This window comes from Myotis brandtii, unplaced genomic scaffold (assembly GCF_000412655.1).
Source record: "Myotis brandtii unplaced genomic scaffold, ASM41265v1 scaffold455, whole genome shotgun sequence".
NCBI lineage: Eukaryota > Metazoa > Chordata > Mammalia > Chiroptera > Vespertilionidae > Myotis > Myotis brandtii.
The window spans coordinates 1,878,798-1,901,523 of NW_005367384.1; the positions used below are offsets into that span (position 1 = coordinate 1,878,798).

The 22,726-nt window shown below is 43.2% G+C and overlaps 1 protein-coding gene across 5 annotated transcripts in view; it reads right to left on the reverse strand.

Annotated features, from left to right (window-relative positions):
- The window catches only part of DENND2A (DENN/MADD domain containing 2A), a 136,018-nt gene that overhangs the window by 46,330 nt on the left and 66,962 nt on the right, over positions 1–22,726 (reverse strand). For 4 of the 5 annotated variants that reach the window (XM_005875013.2, XM_005875010.2, XM_005875011.2 and 1 more), the window contains exons 4-5: positions 18,395–18,496; positions 14,206–15,354 (exon numbers count right to left, since the gene is read on the reverse strand). In XM_005875013.2, the coding sequence (XP_005875075.1) occupies positions 14,206–15,354; positions 18,395–18,468 (1,223 nt within the window). In that variant the 5' untranslated portion in view covers positions 18,469–18,496. Of the gene's footprint in view, positions 1–14,205; positions 15,355–18,394; positions 18,497–22,390; positions 22,421–22,726 lie in introns of those variants that run through there. The other variant, XM_014546730.1, reaches the window with a different exon arrangement.

The window sequence follows — 22,726 nt, forward strand, 5'->3', positions numbered from 1 at the left end:
AATATATACCGAAAAAAATGTTTTTCTTGCACAAATTTCTATTACTGAAATCAACTCTGGTGTTTGTAAAACGGGTGTGAAAATCTTCAAATATGAGATGTGGTTTTTTGTTAATCCTCACCTGAGGATATTTTTCCATTGATTTTTAAAAAAATATATTTTATTGATTTTTTACAGAGAGGAAGGGAGAGGGATAGAGAGTCAGAAACATCGATGAGAGAGAAACATCAACCAGCTGCCTCCTGCACACCCCCCACTGGGGATGTGCACGCAACCAAGGTACATGCCCTTGACCGGAATCGAACCTGGGACCTTTCAGTCCGCAGGCTGACGCTCTATCCACTGAGCCAAACCGGTTAGGGCTGATTTTTTTTAAAAAGAGAATTGAAGGGAGGGGGAGAGTCAGAGACGGAAAAACATCTACTTGAGAGAAACACATTGATTGGTTGCCTCCCACACGTGCCCCGGGCCCTGGTGGATGGAGCTCACAACTGAGGTATGTGCCCTTGACCAGAACCCAGGATCTTCAGTCTGAGGGCTGACGCATATCCACTGAGCCAAACCATCTAGGGCCGATGTGACTTTGACTTGAAAGAATGTTTATACTATTATGCCAGGTAAAGATAGCAAAGTATATATCATAAATACAGTCCCAACTTTGTAAGCAAACATACACAAAGAAAATAAAAAGAAGAAAGTAAAATACACAGCTGCTATCTCAGGACTGAGGGATGGCTCCTGGCTTCTCTTCACTGTTAAAACTTTTCTCTGGACTTTTTAAATGGTCCACAATGTTTACAGAGCGCACGTATTAATAATTAGAAAGGAGCAGTGATGGACAGTTCAGAGTGGACCAGGGGCCCGGGCACCTCCCCCCTCTCACCCTGGTGGGTAGTATCAGAATGAAACTCCCGAGGCCATGGACACTCCACCCTGCCCCTCAGAGATCTGTGGAAACCTGACTGGGTCTCTGTGGCTTGGCTCACTCTATGGCTTTCTACCACCCCTACCCCCACCCTACATCCACATGGCGGTCCTTGTTCTTCTCTCCCTCCCTATCCTTATCCACAGTAAGCCACATCTTACCCTGCCTCTGGTTAGAGCAGAACAGCCCTGCCCACTCAGGCTCTGGAGGCTCCCCTTCCACTTCCAAGCAGATTTGTCAGGAATTTCTGCTGAACACACTCGGGCCTTCCTAGAATGGGACGTAGGTCCCTCCAGCTGACCTTTGTCCTGGCCCTTCACTCCTCCCTGGATGGGGTCCAGAGGGTCACAACACTCCTATGGCTCTGAAAGCACAGCTCATCTCTCTTATTTTGTTCACATGGGTCTAGCACAGTCTTCTAAACACGCTGCATGGTAAGTTGTAGCTGACTACTTAGATATAGTGCTTTTGTTTCTTCACCCACACCTCCAATCTCTCTCTGGCCCTTTGGGGAAGGTGCCCCACTGGATGCAGAGCTGGGATCCTTCATTCATAAGCCTTTTAACCTTGGACAAACCACCTAAGGCTGAAACTCAGTGTCCTGATTTGTAAAATAGTCACTACCTCATAGGATTGTCCAAAGCATAGGAAGGAGAATGTTTGCCAAGTCCTTAGCACCTAATGAGCACTCAACAAATGGTAGCTATTACTATTACTGTTGTGGTGATACTCACTATCTATGCAGTGAACGTTTTATATTGAACATTTATAGTGTGGAAGGCAATGCACTTAGGGTTTGATAAATAAGGAGGAACTGCCCTAGCTGGTTTGGCTCAGTGGATAGAGCGTCAACCTGTGGACTCAGGGGTCCTGGGTTCGATTCTGGTGAAGGGCATATGCCTGGGTTTCGGGCTCGATCCCCAGTAGGGTGGTTCTCAGGAGGCAGCCAATTAATGATTCTCTTTCATCACTGATGTTTCTGTCTCTCTCTCCCTCTCCCTTCTTCTCTGAAATCAATAAAAATATATTAAAAAACATATAAGGAGGGACAAAGTCCCTGCCTCAAAGAGCTTACATTCTAGGGAGGAAGACAGACATTCAGCCAGCTCATGCACACACAAAATATAAAATGTGCTAAGTTCAATGATGGAAAAGAACAGGTTGCTACAAATGAGACTATCAATTTAGGTTGGGGATGCGTCGGGGAAGGCCTTGATGAGAAAGTCACTCCTTAAAGCTGAAACGTAGAGGATAAGAAGAGCTTAGTTGGGGAAAAGGGATCCAAGAAGAGGGAAGGGCATGTGTGAAGGTCCAGCGGCTACAGAGAATGTGTGCATTTGTGGAAAGACAGCCATTCAGCAAGGCAGGCCTGCAGGGAACAAGAGTGGAGAGTGCTGGGCAATGCGACGGCAGAACCAGGCAGAGGCCATCTGCCTGCTTCCCAAACTTTGAGGATTTCTTGCATTTCCAATCTTTCCTCTTTGCTCCTTTCTTCCTCTCTTTTAAAAAACATGCTCAGGTTTCCTCTATCTTGAAAAATCTTTCACTTGAGGCAATGACCCTGGTAGTTCTGCTATTTCTCACCTTCCTTGCCAACATTTCTAACTGGGGAGAGGGAAGGAGGAGGGGCAGACTTCTGTCTACGTCAGCCGTGGGCAAACTACGGCCCGCGGGCCGGATCGAAATGAATAAAACTAAAAAAAAAAAAAGACCGTACCCTTTTATGTAATGATGTTTACTTTGAATTTATATTAGTTCACACAAACACTCCAACCATGCTTTTGTTCCGGCCCTCCGGTCCAGTTTAAGAACCCATTGTGGCCCTCGAGTCAAAAAGTTTGCCCACCCCTGGTCTATGTGTTAGCTTACCATAGTTCACTGGTTTTTCTTTCCTTTACCGTCTCAACCTGGCATCTCTATGTATCCCTTTTCTGAAACTGTCCCCTAAAAGTCACTAGTGATTTTCTGGTAAAATCTAACCAGTTTCTTGGTCCTTTAAAAAGAACACTTTTTATTGAGTTTTAGAGAGAGAGAAAGGGAGAGAGAGAGAGAGAGAGAGAGAGAGAGAGAGAGAGAGAGACCAATGTGAGAGTGATACATCAATTGATTGGCTGCCTCTTGCATCCTCCCCACCAGGGATGGAGCCTGCAACCCAGCTATGTGCCCTGATGGGGAACTGAACAGGCAAACATTCAGTGCACAGGATGACGCCCAATCTACTGAGCCACATGGGCCAGGGCTCTTGGTCTTTTTTTTACATGACACCACTTTTCTTTACAAGACATCTCTCAGATTCTACAGTGTAAGCAGCAGTAGTTAATGTGCCATCCACGGCCAGGGGCTGGTGTGTCAACTGTTGTGACCGGTCCTTGATGAGATAGGTACAGAAATTGAAAGTAAACATTTAGAAACTTTTAAAGCAATTTGACAGAATACATTTTTTTAAAAATATATTTTATTGATTTTTTTACAGAGAGGAAGGGAGAGGGATAGAGAGTTAGAAACATCGATGAGAGAGAAACATCGATCAGCTGCCTCCTGCACACTCCCCACTGGGTATGTGCCCGCAACCAAGGTACATGCCCTTGACCAGAATCGAACCTGGGACCCTTGAGTCCGCAGGCTGACGCTCCATCCACTGAGCCAAACCAGTTAGGGCCAGAATACATTTTTTAAAAAAGTGAATCTTGTACATAGTATTATCTTTTTTTTTTTTCCATTTCATTTCTCTGGTATTTTATTATATTTTACAACAGTATTGTTTGGCAAAGGACTGCAAACACAAGCACAGGGTCAGGGTGGTTTGAGAAGGCTGATGCAATGCTGCCCCAGGCTACTTCCCCTCTCACACAACCCTTCCTGGGCCTCTCTTCCTCTTTCTGGGCAATGGGTGCTTCCCAAGGCTTTTCCTCTTTAGGCTCTAAACTTTCGTATCCCCGCCATCTAAATTCATCACCCCTTATCTGCACCTCATCCCCACTCCTTCAGGAACTTGAACTTGTCACTTAGGGCAGGATAACCAAGAAGGGCCAAGCCAGAAACGTCCATGCTGGGTGTCTGTGGTCTTAAGTGAGGCCAGGAAGCTAAAATTGCTATCCATGCACTGGGGTCCTGACTTGTTAACAGAAGTTCATGAGCCCCATCTCCCTCCCCTTGAGGTGTCTAGCCTGGAGAAGAGGACTGAGCTCCAGGGCTCTAGCAGATGGGGTCTGGTGGTGGTGGTGGTGGTGAAGGGGGAAGCAGGGCTGTGCTGTTTTCTCTAGGATGGGAATGGGCAGTGCTGTGCACCCACCCTGAACAATCCCTAGGCTGGGATGCCAGGAGCCCAGACTGGCATTCACAGGGATCTGATTAGAGATGGAGTGGTGGTGGTCTGTGGCCAGAGCAGGGCGAAGCCACAACTCCTGGGTTCTCTGGTGAACTCATCAGATTATATTAGCCAGAGTCCTCAGTATGCCCACTATCTAAATCTGCTAGAAAAGAGGCAAACTGTTCAATGAGACCACAGACTCATCCATTCAACACCTATCAAGTACCAACTAAGCACTTTACTTGGATTAGCACATTCAGACTTCACCACAATCGTGTAAAGAATTACTATTATTGTACACATTTCATATATGAGAACACAGGGGCATAGAGAGGTAAGATAAATTTCTCAATATCACACAGGGAGAAAGTGGTGCACTGGGGAGTCTGGTTGGAGGCTCATGCTCTGAACAATACGGGCACTGAGCAGTGTGTGTAAATTCAAGGCAATGCATGAGAAAAGCTGCAGTTGCAGTCCACAGATTAAAACAGGTTGTTTCCAGAGTATGAAGTTATGAACTTGAACTAATTTTCCATATGAAATCGCATTACACGTTATTATGAATTACCCAGCAAGCTCTCTATTTCCCTCATAATGTAACTAAATTATACTATGAAGAGAAGCTAAAACCCTCATAGAAAAAAGAGGGGACAGTCAGGGGTCGCTTCCCTGGAAGCTGGGCAGCTTCTACCCTAATGTCAGGAAGCCCCACTCCTGACAGCTGAGGGACAGAGTGACAGCCCTTAAGGGAAAGCCCTGACTGTCTGGAAGCTGAGCATAACCCTGAATAAGCTTGGTCTTTGATCTGATTTCAGAAGGGACTGCAGCTGTGCTGTTGAGAGAGCTCTATAACTGTTTTTACGTTTTAAAAATCTCATTTGAGTTACCTATGAAGCAATATTTGTACAGATTAAATTTTAAAATGAAAAATTATAAAGTACCTATGAAATAATATCTGAATAATTAAAATGTTTTATTAACAATAAATGCCCTAACAAAACAGATGTTTGCATGCTCTAGGCTCTCCAAGTCCCAGCAGACGGCTTGCTTACTTAGAGTATACGTAACACAACCTGGATTATCTGTTGGGGTTTGTTGGGATGAGATTAGCCTGTATCCAAATGGCTGCTGTCAGACACCCTGGGATTTCAAGCCATAGTATGGATGTTTTTTATGATGCTTCCATAGTTCCAAGAACAGTATCTACACTAATAAAAGAGAAACATGGTAATTGGCGTACGACCGCTACCCTTCCCATTGGCTAATCAGCGTATCCTTATGCAAATTAACTGTCAGCCAAGATGGAGGGACCCCCCTCCCCCCCCCCGAGTGCACAAATTTTTGTGCACTGGGCCTCTAGTGCTAATATAAGAGGTTAGCTATACTTTGCCTGTAATTTCCAACACATTAAAGGTACCACCAGCCCTGGCTGGTTTGGCTCAGTGGCTAGAGCGTCAGCCTGCGGACTGAAAGGTCCCAGGTTCGATTTCAATCAAGGGCATGTACATTGGCTGCGGGCACATCCCCAGTAGGGGGTGTGCAGGAGGCAGCTGATCGATGTTTCTAACACTCTATCCCTCTCTCTTCCTCTCTGTAAAATAATCAATAAAATATATTTTTTAAAAAAAGCCAACAAAAATGCTAAAAAAAAGGTACCACCAGTCTAAATAGCATTAGAAAAGAGCAATTTCTATAAATTATAAAATTCCTAAAAAAAATGATTAGAAGATGCTTGTTCACATTGCAAAACTCTCATTTAATTTGCAAAAGAATTCATCACAAAATTTCTCTATTTCTGTATTAAAATGTTGGTTTTCAGGTAACTAAGTTCTATGCAGGAAGCCTGAAAGACAAATTTGAATCAACATGAAGCCACGGGGCATAAAAAACTCAAGAAGAAACCAAAAATCTTTACATGCCCAGTTTCTAGGGCCTGTGGGGAAGAGTTCCAGTTACAAAGTCTGAGTTATCATCCTCGTGTGTTGGTAACAACATCTGCTAGCAATGACTTCACACAGCTCCTCCTGTAATTTGCATAGATGCCTCCAAGGACAGGGGGTCCTCTGGTTCTGAAGCTCAGGTGCGTGATTAGGCCCCCAAAGAAGAAAAATATGATTAAACAAACCATCCCACCATTTAGCTAAGTCTTTCCTATAAAAATATTTTTTAATTTGAAAAAAAGATTTTAATGCCTTTATTTATATATTGAGAGAAAGGAATTTTCGAAAGGCTAATGATAGCCATATCTAAATTGGCTTCACTCTTGTTTAAATATTTCCACATTCGTTCCACATCCAGCCCACATGTTTAATAAGCACCTTACGAGGGTTGGGATGAGCTCATAGCTGGTGATATAAAGGCAAGAAGTCCCTGCCTTTGTGGAGCCCACAGCCTGTTGAAGGGGTGCAACCTTCTCTCAGCCTGAGTTTGCTTCCTGGGCCCTCAAATTATCACATGATTTGTATACTCCTTAGTTTTAGAAATGCTGAAATGATCTTATTGGCCCACTGAAGTTTGCTAAAGTAGGTTATACTTTATGTAATATCCAAATTTCAACAACCAGTGCCAAATACTGTGATTTCAAGTAGTATTTTGAATGTTATTTGTGACTTTCTCATATTTTTGTAAATGAAATCTATAATATGCTAATTAGACCGGATGTCCTTCCAGTGGACCTTCCAGACGACCTTCCGGACAAAGCCGGGGCTGCAAGGGAAGCCTGTGTCCTGGGTGCCTGCTGGCAGCCAGAGGAAAGCCCAGGTTCCAGGTGCCAGAGGGAGGCCAGTGCCGGCAGCCGGGGGAAGGAAGGCCTACTCTTTTTTAAAAAGCATATTTTATTGATTTTTTACAGAGAGGAAGGGAGAGGGATAGAGAGTTAGAAACATCAATGAGAGAGAAACATTTCAAACGGGCCGTATCCGGCCCGCGGGCCGTAGTTTGCCCACGGCTGCTCTAGCCACTGAGCCAAACCTGTTGGGGCAGGAAGGCCTACTCTTGCATGAATTTCGTTCATCGGGTCTCTAGTACTAATATAAGAGTTCATCCAACACCTCCATTTGGATGACGCACAGGGATCTCAAAATTAACAGATCCAGAATTGAACTCATACTCTTATTTCCCGCTCCCCACGAGGACCAGAGCCTCCTCCAGCACAGGTCATTTCAGCAAAGGCTGTCACCCTCTCTCCTACTGCCCACTTCTAACCTATGCACAAGAGTTCTACCTGCAAAATACTCCTGAAGTCCACCCACTTCTCAGTCCCCACTGCAACTACACCACAGGGTAACTCCAATACCACCTGGCTCTTCCTCCCACCCTCACAATTGGCCACCCTGTCACCGGTGCCCTTTCCCGTCTCCATGCTGCTGTGGGGCAAGATCCTTAAAATGCAAATTAGATTGTGTCTCTCCCCTTCCTAAACTTTTCAAATGCTTCCTATTCGTCTTAGGCAATAGGCCCAAATTCCTGCCTGGTCTACAGGGCTCTTCGGGAGGTTGGCTCCAGAGGACTCTAGGGTCACACCCCTCCTGACCCTCTGGCCACACCGTGCAGTTCAGGTCCTCCAGAGGCCTGAATGAAGTCTTTCTTGCCCCAGGACCTTCACCTATTTGTTCACTCAAACTGAACTCCCATCTCCCGCTGTCACCCTTCCCCGGGAACCTCAGGCTTCAGTCTGAGTGCTATCTCCCTTCCGATCTGGCCATTTCATGACAGGCTAAATACCACCACAACCCCCCACTCCACCCCCCGCAACACACACACATTCCCATAGCACCGTGGTTACATAACTAGTTGTGCACTTCCAACTATTACTAGTCTGTAAGGTCCACGTGGGCAGAGTCTCAGTCTACGTTGTTCTTTGCTATATTCCCGTGTCTAACACTATACTGGTTCACCTTAAATATTTGCTGGTTGAATAACTGAATGAGTATTTTAAAAGCTGGCTTTAACAGTTACATTTACTGCTTATAATTTATCCCTATTTTGGCAAACAGATAAAGCAACTGTATTCCTAGAGCTAATTGTTAGTTGATTGTTTTGAACACATTTCCTCCAGAATTATTTTCAGTCAATGGGCTAAATAAGCTTAGATAGCCTGGGACCCAGCCACCACTTAAAACCCATAATATAATCGGCTAGAACCAGGGATGCCATGCTCTGATTCCCTCATCCGCCTCCAACTGCCATAGACTCCCTTCTTGCTGCCCAGGCATTTTTCCCCACAGCCCACCACACCTCTGGGGAAGGGCGTGCGTACCACTGGCTGTCCAGAGTAGGGAGCTAAGTGGGAGATTGCTTATGTCAGCTCTTGGCTTGCTCTGTTATCAGGTATTTCCCCATCAAGGATTATGACTATCCACATTTGGTTTCTGCTTTTCTCTATGCTGAATCCAAAATAGAAGTGTCTGAAGAAAAACTATCTCTATCCACCATTGTGTCTAAAATCCAACCATTTCCACCTTCTGATGAGAACTAAGACATGACAACCACTCTTCTAAGGTAGATTAACCACCACCCTCTCTACTCTCATCACTGTTTTCCAATGTGCTACTATAGAAATAAACAAATTTACAAAATCAAGCTTCTCAGATACTTTTTGACTAATTTTTGTCTAAATCTCAAATTAATCAAACAATTTGTCCCTTTGAAGCTGCTTTTTTATTATTTTAAATATATTTGTATTGATTTCAGAAAAGAAGGGAGAGGAAGACATAGAAACATCAATGAGAGAGAATCATTGATCGCCTGCCTCCTGCACGCCCCACAATGGGGATCGAGCCTGCAACCCAGGCATGTGCCCTGACCAAGGAATTAAACCGTGACCTCCTGACCTCCTGGTTCATAGGTCGATGCTCAACCACTTAGTCACACCAGCTGGGCCTCTTTGAAGCTTTTAAACATTCAGTTTTTAGACACAGCAGTGAGAGTTACCCCATGGATGTCATGTTGACTAAGGCAGACTCATAACGACAGGGACAGGCCTCAGCGTTGCTGGTAAGTGAACTTTAACCACTAAACTGATGGTAGCTGAGGGTTGCTGCCCAGCTAGAGCACTATGGAGATCCCTATCAGTCCTATAGAAGATGAAAATTAAGGAATCAATAACAGCCATAAAATGACTGAGGTTTCATGTCCTCAAAAAATTCTGAAAGTCTCATGCTAAGGTCCCAAGGAAAGGCTGAATCTACATAATGCCAAAACAATCAGTCGACAAGTTGAAATTTTGGTCAATGTAGTTATTTGGTTGGATAATGACCTAAAAAACTCTGTCATATGATCAAATTAAACTAAAACAAAAAAATCTGAATTCAAGTTAAAACCTTTGGGGTAAATAGATACATGTGAATTCAGGATGCTGCTTATACTTAAAAAATAATAACTTTTCTTGTTTAATGTCAGCCTTAAGGCATTCCTGTCAAAGTTATTAAATGTATGCCATAAAACATACATAACCAAGTTAATGCTGCTGCAGGAACCTTATCTTTGGAATTTCCTGATATTTGAGGGTTTCTTATTTTCCATTTTAGGACTGAAGACATAAGGCCTTGCATTTCATTTCCTGGGGCTTTAGAGAAATGAAGAAAGAAGAGAGAAGAAAGGGAAGAAAGAAAGGAAGGAGATGAGGAAGAAGAAGAGATAAAAGAGGAAAGAGAAAAAAGGGAAGGGAAAAATTAAAAGAGAGAAAGAAAAAAAAAACATTTTCTCAAACTGAGTATCTGAATTCATTGGTTTGGCTCGTGCTGAGGTGGACTAATTGGTCTATGAAAATAAGCTGAATACATTCTCTAATGCACACAGCCTGGCCATGTAATTCTAAACCTTCATAACCTCAAAATCCTTAATCATTTCTTTCTTCAACCTTGGCTTGGCTTTCCTGCCTCAGGGCAGTAAGTCTGCCAAATGCAGAGTTGAGCCCCCCCTTTTTTTTTCTTCCTATTTCTTTTTTCTTTTAGAGATAGGACCACAATAAAGAGCACACTTTATTTTTTAAGAGCAGAAAGTGAACATCTTGCCCTAATCACTCCCATTGTACTATTTTAAACAAAATGAAAAATCCAAAGCCAAAATTCTTAAAACACAGCTGATGCAACCATATTCAAACAGGCCAAGAAAAATTTCATCTTTGGACTGAAACTAAGTAACTTTAGCTGGTTTGAAAGAAAATGCTGGAAGACTGAAAATAGCAGATGGTAGCTAAAAGAAAAATGATAATGGAAATAACTGTTCACCAGGTTGATCTGTCTTCCCAATGATGACACAGATGAAAGACTCCAATCTCCCAGAATCAACCTGCCCCAGAGAGCGGGCCTCTTTTCAGGAAGAGCCCAGAAAAGGGTGTGGGAGAGCTGCCGTTGGGAAGCATGGGGACGGGAGTAGAAAGTCACCAGAGTATTTAGGGCCCTGGGCTTGGCACTTGTTTGGGAAAGAATGTAGGGTTGGAGATGGATTCAAACTTTCTCAAAACATAAAGAAGAAATTCTCTAAATTCTTCTATAGATTTCACTGATACCAAAGCCTCATAAAGATAGTTCAATAAGTACCAAGTACAGGCCAGTCCCATTTATAGAATACTGAGACAAAGATCTTAAAATATTAGCAAATAGAATTTAGCAGTACATTAAAAAATAAAAAATAAACCAAGACCAAATAAGAGTTCATCCCAAAAATCTAAGCATGGGTTAGTATTAGATATAAATTCACTATTAATAGTCAAGGGAGAAGAACCATATGATTGTATAAAGCTGCTGAAGTATAATTTGACAAAAATCTACCATTTAATCCTAATTTTTAAAACTCAATAAAATAAGAAATATAAATGAACATTACCTTGATAACATAAAAGCATACCTCAAACAAGAGTGTTTGAGAGTGGAATACTAGAACCATTACCATTAAAGTTAGGGGTGATATAAGCCTGCCTGTTGCTTATTATTTAATTCTGCTCTGAAAGTATTAGCCAGGGTAATGCGGTAAGAGAAAGAATTTGGAGGTATAAATTTTTTTAAAAAGGGTAAAATGATAATTCTTTGCAGACAATATGATTATATACATAGAAAGTCCAAAAGAATCAACTGACAAACTATAATTTAAATTTTTAATTTTTAAAATAAAAAAAATTAAAACTAACATTTTGTGTGAGTGAAATTTGATAGTGCTATATAGAACATTTAGAAAAATACATGCAAGAATAGTTAAGACATTTTTTAAAAAGGAGAATAAGAAAATAAATAAGAGGTTTATAATTATTAGAAGGGAGACCAAATGATCATTTTTTTTCATATGACATGATAGAATACGGAGAATGTCCAGGAGAACCAGCTGACTCATTATCAGCAACAATAAGAAATTTCTGTAAACTCTACTAAATATTGAAATATATTAATATATTAAATAATTAAAATATTTGGTATTGAAAAAGAAACAGATACCCTGATTAATTAAACAAAAGAGAGCCAGAAAACAGTAATAGCTAACATTTATTAAGCCTTTACTATATCCCAGGCTTTGTTTTATGATTTACACATATTTACTTATCTTCTTCACAACTTATGAAGTGATTATTATAATTATCACCATTTTATTTATTTATTTATTTATTATTTTTTTTTGTTAATCCTCACTGGAGGATATTTTTCCAATGACTTATAGGGAGAGTGTAAGAGAAAGGGAAAGACAGAGAGAAACATCGATGTGAGAGAAACACATTGGTTGCCTCCTGCATGAGCCCTGACCAGGTCCCAGGCCAGGGAGGAGCCTGCAACCAAGGTACGTGCCCTTGACCGGAATTGAACCCGGGACACTTTGGTCCGCAGGCCAATGCTCTATCTGCTGAGCCAAATTGGCTAGGGCTAATTATCACCATTTTAAGTAAAATGAGGCCAAGACAAATTTAGTAGCTTGTACAATGTCACACAGCTAACAAGTAGCAGAGCTAGAAGTACTCTGGCTCTAGAATCTTCTCTAATGCTATATACTGCTCATCACAGCATTATTTGTAAACTGGAAACAACCCAAGTGTCCATCAGTAGGGGAACAGCTAAATAAAAAATTATCTATCCACATGATGTAAAGAATGTGGTAGTTGTAGAAAGGTGGAAGAAAAAAAAGGAAGGTAGTAAGATGGAAAGATCTCAATGATATTTTAAGTAAAAAAGAGTATAAAAAGGAAGAGATATATAGCATGCTTTCACTTTTAAAAGACGTAATTTTTTATATACTGTAAATTTATATAAAATTCTAGAATATACAAACCTTTTTCCCTAGAAGAGAACATAAGAAATTGTTTTAGGGGGGTGGGAGCAACTGGGGAGAGGTCTATAGGAGAAAAAGGAGACATACGTAATACTTGCAACAATAAAAAATTTAAATTAAAAAAAAAATTGTGTTTTGGCAGCCAAAAGAATCCTACCTGACAGACCTTGTTGAGTGGGGGAGTGACATGCTCTAATCTATATTTCTAGATAATTTCACCTAGCTGCTGAGAAAGGAATATACTGGGGGTAGTGGTGGATCCAAGATGATTAAGGTGGTAGCAGTGGAGGAGGTGTAATCAAATTCAAGATAATATTTAAAACTAGAACCAAAGGACTTGCTGATGAATTAGATGGGGGTACGTGAAAAAGAGAGGACTCAGAGATGGCCCCTAGGTTTCTGGCCTAAGCAAAATGAAGGACAGTACCATTTAATAAAATGGGAATTACTTTGAGAGGAGATGCTTTGCCATGGCCTGGATTGAGAATTTAGGTTTGGACATATTAAGTCCAAACTAATATTAGCTAACCAAATGGAGACCCAAACAGGAGATGACTAATCTAATCTGAAGCTGGGTGAGGGAGTTGGGGCTGGAGATACATAGTTGGGAGTCATGAGCATGTAATTGACATTTAAAGCCATGAGACTGGATGAGATCATTTAGGGAGTGCATGTAGATGGAGAGAAGTTCCTGTTCTGACCCCAGGATGAGGTATGGATGCATTGGTGGTGGTGGTGGAGGGGATATTCTGACACTTACGAAAAGGAACAGCCAGTGAAGTAGGACTACCAGGAAAGTGGGTGACCTAGAAGCCAAGTGAATACAGTGGTTCAAGATGTAGCACCTCAGCTGTTCCTCAATTGCCAAGAGCGTTGGTCAATGACAAGAACAGATAACTAGTGATTGGATGTAGCAGGATGGAGGCTGTTTGTAGCCTTGGTCAAGAGCAGTCTCAGGATAAGTGGCAAAAGCCCAACTGCAGTGGGTCAAGGAAAAAAACAGGAGGTGAAGAAGTGATGACTGTAAGTACGGACAACTGTCTGAGGAGCTGCTCTAAAGCCGGTTTCCACTTTAGTGGGTATCAACCAATGAGCACATTACAGAAATGGACTAGAAATTTAAGTTTCAAAGCAGAGAAGAAACTGAATCCAAAGCACAGATTTTATTTTCAAGCATTCACATGCTTTATTACCTAATGTTTTATTTTAATATTATAAAATATTCACAGTGTGTGCATCTATGTATAAATGAGGAACCTGAGGCTTCGAGAGAGGTTAAGTCACTTGTTCAAGGTCATAGAGAATGACCATGATGGGGCCATGGTAGACCCAGGCAGTGTGTGTCTATAGCCCATACCAAGACAAAACATGAAAGGAAGAGCCAGGAAAGACTGAAAGTACCAAGCACTTGCAGGGATGGCAGTCGAAAATAGAGCACCCGTTAGCAGCAATTAGTAGATGCCAGGGATAAAACAAATTTCCATTGAATGCTTGGTTACTGTCTGAATCACAAGTACTCATCACATCCAAAGGGTAAAACAAAGACAAAACACATGCATCAGTTATCACGTGTCCACGTTTAGTCAATAAACTACCTTAAGTTATAAACAGTCTCGACTAACTACAAGACCCATCAGTTTACGAAAACAAGTAAGTACACTGAGCAGCAGCTGTGATGCGGCATAGACGACTGAAGCGGACAGTCGCCGGCACCTACCTGTGGTCAGCACTGGGCTTCGGTCTCCCATTCCACAGTCTTCTGTTCACAGAGGGAGGTGGTGGAGAGGAGGGCAGGGGTGGGGGAGGAAGAGTGGGCAGAGGAGGCAGGTTCCTGCGATCTTTCCTGAAGCTGATGCCCGGGCTCCCATCCTTGTCCCCTTCTCCATCATGCATGAACGTTCTCCGGGGTTTGGGCAGGGGGTTGATGAAGTGTTTGGAGGAGGAGCCTCTGTATACACTCTCCAGGCTCTGATCACAGGCTTTCCCGTAGGAGCCTCTCCATTCCTCTGCAACCTCAGGGGTGGGCTGCCTGGCTTCCAGGTCCAAGTGGTGGGACCTGAATTCTGAGCCACTCCCACATCCACGGTTCCCTGTGAGGCTGGGCCCCTCCTTGTCCGGCACACAGTGTGGGGAATAACAAGTCCCTGGTAACTGGAGATCCAATCCTGCCACGCCATCCTTCAGAGCCTGCTCAAGTTTCTTGACCTGCACCAGCACAGAGAGGCTATCGTTCTGAAAGCGCTGTTTGCTAAGCCTCAGCTCTAGGCCTTTGCCCATGCTCGGAGACAGCTCCCTGGCTGGCTGGCTTAGGTCTAGCCTCCGCTCCGCATTCTGTCCCACGACTTCCACTACCTCCTTGTTCCTCTTGTTCTCTTTGCTCTCTCTTTCCGGCCTCGTTCCGTTCTCAGCTGCTGTGAACTGAGTCATCACACCATCATCACATCTCCTGTCCGTCACGCAGGATGTCAGGTAATCCTCTTGCCCATCTGCTTTCCTGCCGGGTGCAGGAGTGGGCAACTCCCTTTTCCCTTCCCATTCTGATATCTTGTCCTTTATGCTGAGGGACTTGTGTCCGGCCCTGCCTCGGGCAGGAGGGCAGAGGTTCTGAACTCCACTGAGCTGCCTCCTGCCAGCCTTGCTGGCTTCTTTAGCATTGAGACCTGAAGCTGGGTCATTGATGATCATATTTGAGTTGAACATGTTCTGCTGAAAACAGTCTACTCTTAACTTTAGCTTCAGGTTATTGAGGTTTTCCAACGGGCTTCTTTGGAGGGGTGAGTCCTGATCAGTCTTTAGGAAAGGACTGGAGGACCGACAGGGCTGCCTTTGGAGATCTCCCCCAGCCTTTGGGCCTTCCACCTGGACCCTGAACAAGAAAGATAAACACTGGGTGAGGACTCAGTAGCCACGTTATTGTTCTTGGCTGGTCATAGAGATTTCCTAGAACTCAGATATATTATATGCTGGCTGCAAATCACAAACACTGAAACCACCACCTAAAAAAATCACATAATATTTTTCTTGGGGAAGATATCATGGAGCTATTGGATTTGGAGTCCAGTAGACTTGGGTTTAAATCCTAATTCAACCACTGACCAGCTGTGTGACCTTGGGCAAGATGCTTAACTTCTCTAAATCTCAATTTCCTCCTCTGTGAAATAGGAATAATAGTGATAATAATACATATCTAACAGGGTGACTGTAAACACTGAATGAGCTAGCCCACATAAAATATCTAGCATGTCATGAATATACAAGACGTGGTGGTTACCATTATTATGAGCTTTTTTCTCCCTCATGAAAATAGGAGAAGATACTATTAATCTAAGTTTCCTCTGCTTCTGTTTTCAATGAATGGGCCTTTGTAATGATTATTCACAATTAGAACAACGCCATGAGTTACAAAGTTTTTGCTAATCCTGGGCTTGGTAAGTTGTCCTGATCTGAATCGGTGAAGACACAATGATTGGCTGCATTTGAATTAAACCTCCTTTAGAATGTGAGCCCTGCTAGAATGGTCTCTCCATGAGGACAAGGATTGTTTCGTTTCGTTTTGAATTTGGTCTGTTTTGGCTACTGATACATCCCTAGCACCTAGAACAACACCTAGCAGAGTAGGAAGGCCAATAAATCTTTGCTGCATAAATGAGTGAACCAACAAGCAGATCCGGATCTCATGGGTGGCCTACAACTGCACTGTCCAATATAGTGGCCACTAGCCATATGTGGCTATTTAAACTGAAATCAAATTCAATTCAGTTCCCCAGTTGCACCAGCCCCATGTCGTGGACTCAGTAACCACATGTGGCTAATGGTTACTCTAATCGGATGGAGTAGAACATTCCCACCACTCCAGAAAGTGCTGGCCTAGAATGTACATATGGGGATACATGCCTCCAAATATTATCTTAGGAGATTAGTGTCATAAAGATGTTGAAAATTATGTTGAAAGAAAACCAGAAAAACATTTTTAAGCTAGTCTAATGAGAATGGGAGTATCTGTGCTTCCACCAACATAGATCATGCCTGAACACAGTGACTTTAGATGTGTCAAGATTAGCAAACATGCATAGGCCTACTTCATGGTGCACATTCTGTGAAACATAGATGAAGCTGTGTAGGAATTCTGAAACCCCAGTTAGGTTTACATGAGGGATGAATTATTACCAACTTCACACACTCTATTTCTATTTAGCTTTCTATTCCAAAGACTAACAGTTGTTTATGTAAAGACTTCTTCCTATGGAACAATAGCTCGTAACTTGTGTTGCTATTCTTGGTTGCTCAATATAAATTAGAAACGTGTGAAATTGCAAACACATTTTCATGTTACATATGGCTACCAAAGCAGAATTCCTTATTTAAATAAACAATTAGCATAAATAACAGAGTGCTTACAGAAAAGAAACACATTTTTTAATTGTTCTGTTACCACTGAGAACATTGGCATGAATTCAGATTTTAGTCAGAATTGGAATCAGAATCATTTTGTTGATATTTTACTGAGAATTCAAAAGGCAAAAGTTAAAGTCCTTGCTCTCACGGAGCTAGAAGTGATATGAAGAAATATGACAGACACATAAAAACACAGTTCAGGTTAGTGCATGTTTAGTGACAAATATATAATCACTAATATCACATATATTGTTAAACAACACTGAAAAAATGTTGATTTATTGATTTGAGAGAGGGGGGAAGGAAGAGGGAGGGAGGGAAGGGAGAAGAAAGGGGGAGAGAGAGAGAGAGAGAGAGAGAGAGAAAGAGATTGATTTGTTGTTGCACTTATTTATGCATTCATTGGTTGATTCTTGTATGTGCCTGGACCAGACATTGAACCCACAACCTTGGCGTATTGGGACGATGTTCTAACCAACTGAGCTATTCAGCCAGGACTCTGTTAAACAATGATGACAGTATATAAATACATGGTTTTAGAGTCAGAGGGACCTGGGTTGGACTCTTGGTTCCATTTTTTTTTTAATCTTAAAGTAAGAACCCTATCTCCTTTGTCTAGACTGGAACTTTAGGAGTACAGAGGTCTAATTTACCTCATTTGCTGTGCCCAGCACATAATAGGTATCATTAAATATTTATTAAATGAATGAATGAACGAGCTAATACATGTAACATGTCCAGAGTACGTACATTATAAATCTTGATATTAATAAATGGTAATTAGTGTTGTTTAAGTTATTGTCTAAGATTCCAAACGTCTGGCATGACTTCACAATCATTGAGGCCCTATCTAAAAACGAAAAAAGGATGCCTTGCTGGAAGACCACGCTAGAGTGACAAAGCTCCAGCAAGAGCAGCGAGGATGATGAAACAAAGGGCAGAGTGCCTACTTCACATGGCTGCCGCACCCAAGAACTTCTCCAGTTCCTGTTTCCAGGAGTCTATGGCCCCAGGAGGGGTTCTACAGCTGTGAAAAGCTCAGGGATTGCCAACTCCTTTGCAGAATGTGTGAGAGAGTATCAGAGGAAAACACCTGGGGAGAAAACAGTCCTGCTGATATAAGATGGGTAAAGACGCTATGTAGACAGATGCAGCTGCCAAGATTTAGGGCTCACTGATATTTACAATACCTGTGCATTCCAGTAGTGAGAAAAATAAGCCCTGGACTAGAATGTGTGACGGGGGACATTGCCTGGAATGGCCCTGGGGTCATCCTCTCCAAACGCTGGGTGCTAGTCAGACCTTCCCTTGACCACTTTGGTTTCGGGTTCTTAACTGAGTGCAGCGCATGGAGATGACTGACAGGAGTCCTGCTCATCACAATGACTCAGAAAAGAACACCTCCTTAGTTCAAGGAAGTGGGGTTAGAGAACAGGGAAAGGCAGTAGTGAAAGGAAGGAGACTGAGAGTCCGGGCCAACTTCTTCACTCTTGGGGGAGAAAAGTTCTTACTTGTCAGCCAGTTTGAAGCTCAGGTTTTCAGTCTGGCTGTGGCTGCCTTTGGTCGGCCTGCACACGGTCATCATGTCAGCACGGAGAGGAGCTCCAAGTCTCCTGGGGGAACAGGGATGCATACTCAGTGAGCCATGACAGCAAATCTAGGGCCCACACCCCAAACTGTTTACCCCTGATGGATTCTTCCCAGGAGTGGAGGGTGACAGGAATGAGCCATTCAGAATCCCTCACTAAGGAAGTGGGGGCAAGGGCAGAGAATCTTGAGGTCCCCCCAGATTCAGACGCCATACCAAACCTCTTCTCACGTGAGTGTACATATACAAGAAAACACGTAACCTTAGAAAGCAAAACATAAATACCAGTACAACCTGACACTTTTTCAGGCTAAGAATTTGGGATGAGCTAACAGCCCCGCAAAAGGAAAGAGTTGTTACTTTATTTGAAACAAGAAATAAACCACCCACCGAAGTGTTAATATCCACACAGAGGAACTCTGCTCTTCTGCTGGCCCTGATGGTAGGCATAAACCCACACTGTCCAGTGACTCCAAACCCAAGAGGAGGAACTGCCTACCCACTAGGTCATTTGTCAGGTCTAAGGAAAACTAGGAGATGGGCCTGGCAAACCCAGGAATCCCACTGAGCCTATCAAACCTGAAAGATGACAAGGACCATTGGATACCAAGGCAGCAGCCTCAATGAAGTAGCAGTTTAAAAAAAAAAATATATATATATATACACTAGAGGCCCGATGCACGAAATTCGTGTATGGGGAGGGTCCCTAGGCCTGGCTGGCGATCAGGGCCGATCAGGGGGGCGGGTGGGGGAAAGCCCTGCTGGCACCTGCCTTGGCCAGCCTGGTGCTGCCCACTTGCCAGCCCCAGCCCCACTGCCACTGGTAGCCTCCCTCTGTGGGATGACTGGCAGGGCAATGGGGGGGGGGGCCCTGCTGGCATCCGCCTTGGCTGGCCTGGGGCCTGCGGGCTAGGGGCAGCTCCTGCATTGAGCATCTGCCTCCTGGTGGTCAGTGTGCATCATAGCGACTGGTCATTCCACCGGTCGTTTGGCCTTTCAGTCAATTTGCATATTAGGCTTTTATTATATACTAGAGGTATATATATGTATATATATGTGTGTGTGCGTGTGTGTGTGTGTATACACATATGTATATGTGTAGATTTCAGAGAGAAAGGGAGAGGGAGATAGAAACATCAATGATCAGAGAGAATCATTGATTGGCTGCCTCCTGCATACCCCCCACTGGGGATTGAGCCCCCAACCTGGGCATGTGCCCTGACTGGGAATCAAACCATGACCTCCCGGTTCATATGTTGACACTCAAACCATTGAGCCACGCCCAGCTGGGCAGAAGTAGCAGTTTTATAATGCTCTGGTGCCTAACATCCAAATGAACTGAAGTAGCTGATTAAGATGCATGATTTCTATAGCAACTCCCTACGGCAATCCGTGTCTCTCATCGTGAGGATGAAAGGATACTGCACGGGTGGATGTGGCGAGGAAGATGAGACCCACTGGGGAATGCCAAGCATGTAAAGCATGCGTGCCACATGGCCAACCCTCTTGAGGGAGAGGAGGTAATGCTTGACCAGAAGTTCAAGGAGCATTGAACCTCCAGGGAAACTCTCTCCCAACTCGTTATATTTCCAAGATTCCTATCCCTTCTCCCAAAATGGTTTACCTGCCAGGTGACAGGGTGGCTGTCCATGGTCCTGGCATCGGCATCCTTTACCCCCAAGAACTCAAAGCGCTAGATTTCAAGACATGCATATAACTCTTGGGAAAAAGAGAGGAAGGTCAGAGGGAGAAAGAGAAAAAGAAAAAGAGAATGAACATGGGCAGCAAATTAAAAAGAGAGAGTGTGCTCACTTTGGCAGCACATATACTAAAAGGAGGAGGTTAGGGACCAGTGTGTGTTTGGGAAGGAAACGGCACTCAGGCCTGCCCATGGAGCTCAGCTGTCCCCTTACCCAGCTATGCAGCACTCTGCATTCTGGGGTGTGTCAATGCTAAAAGCAAGCCTGGTTCTTTGTTGTTGTTGTTAACCCTCACACAAGGATACTGTGTCCCTTGATTTTTTTTTTTTTAGAGAGAGTGACACATCGATTGGTTGCCTTCTGCACAGTGCCCCAATCAAGGCCAGGGATTGAGCCTGCAACCGAGGTACCTGCCCTTGACTGAAATCGAAACCTTCAGTCCGAGGGCCAACTCTCCAACCCCTGAGCCAAACTGGCCAGGGCAAGCCCAGTTCTTTAAAGAAGCTAGGCCCCAGGGCTCTCCCTTCCCATTATGGAGGAGAGCCTCGAAAGGCCTTTCAGGGACAGGAAGGAACTCATTGCCCTCTCACAATGCTCCGTAAAGCTTCTGGAGCCTCTCCGTTTGGCTGGGCTGACAGACACTGCTCTTCTGTCCTGAATCTGGCAGAGGGCCCATCAGAGTACAAGGCTGGCGGCACTCCCCACCACCCGCCCGCCTCGTGTGTGCACTGTGTATCCACGCAGACCAAACCACTGTGATGCAGCCTTGTTTCACATGGGCACCACTCACCCGCCCATGCTCTTCTTTCAAGCTGGCCTCCCTTTCACTGGCACAATGAATAGGTGCCAGGACTGTGCCTGGGTCACGATCAGTCCTGCAATCCAGCTCTCTCCCCAAGGAAACAGCCTCCCTGTAATTCCCAAGAAGCCACAGCTTTTCCAAAAGGGACAAAGCCCACTATGTCTAATGCACAGAGAACCACATATGCACTTTGAGGTTAAAGATCAAGAAACACTTCAGGGAACACTATGTAACCTATATGAATGTCCATCCACTGTGCTGTACAGCTGGAACTAGTACAAAATAGTGCTGAATGCAAACTGTAATCAAACAATAAAATAATAAAAAATAGAAACACTTAAACAACATGGTACTTAAGTCAACTCGCTTTCCATTGGCAGTAATAACTTCCGGTACTAAAACCATGGTCTCTAGAGGAACAGCTGATACCATATTCTGAGGCAAGTTCAAGTGGGATTCAGGAGCTGAAACTCAGGGAACATGGAAGCCCATGCACTCAGATATCAGCCCACCAGCATTTCCGAATTCACAGAGGAATGGAAAATACTCCTCCCACAAAGCTATGACCCTTCCCTTTTTGTCTCTGATGTTAAAAGTCCTTAATTAGGTGACAAGCCTAGCTAAATTTGCTTAGTTAGGAGTACTCTGTGACTTAAATTATGATAAACTTCAATATCACTTTATGGGTGTGGGATTGCAGGATGGATTGTTTCCCAACAATAATAACCTTCTTCCTGTTAACTTTGAAACACTGCTATCAAAGTCACCGACAAAAAGTAGTTCAGATATTACTGCTTTAGAAACTGCTATAAAAACAATCCGGACATGTTTAAGCCATGGGGGAGGAGACTGATTTTCCCTAAACCTTAGAACAAAAACAGTGATTTAAATAAAAAGTGAGATCTGGAAATGCTGACCAACTGATGGGTGGATTTTAAAATGTGGTATATCCATAAATTGGAATATTATTCAACCATAAAAAGGAATGAAGTACTATTTCATACTACAACATGGATGAACTTGAAAATATAGTAAGTGAAAAAGCCAGACACAAAAGGCCATATATCATGTAATCCCATTTACAGTATATGAAATATCCAGAATAGACAAACCCATAGAGGGAGAGGGGAATTGGGATTGATTGCTAATAGATAAGGGTTTCTTTTGGGGATCATAGAGATGTTCTGGAATTAGACAGTGGTGATAGTTGTACAATTTTGAGAATATACTACAAGTGACTAAGTTGTACACTTCCAAATGCTAAATTTTATGTGAATTATATCTCAATTAAAAATACATTATAAATATATTCAATAAAAAATAAGAAATTTAGCTCTGGCTGGTGTGGCTTAGCAGTTAGAGTGTTGGCCTATGGACCAAAGAGTTGATGGTTCGATTCCTGGTCACGGGCATGTACCTGGATCGCAGGTTCGATCTCCAGCTCTGGTCAGGGCGGGTGCGGGAGGCAACCAATCATGTGTCTCTCTGACATCAATATTTCTCTCTCACTCTCTCTCTCCCCACCCCGTTCCTCCCTTCTAGTCTCTCTGAAAGAGCAAAGAAAAAAGTCAATGGAAAAAATATCCTCAGGTGAGGATTAACGAAAAAAAATTTTTAGACATGGGAGAAGGTGGAGTAAGGAATAAAACATACACAGTTATAACAGTCCTCTGCCCTTTAGTGCTCTAAAGTTAATATGTTATTTCTGAAATACATATAATGTGATTCATAAAATGGTCATACTGGATATACT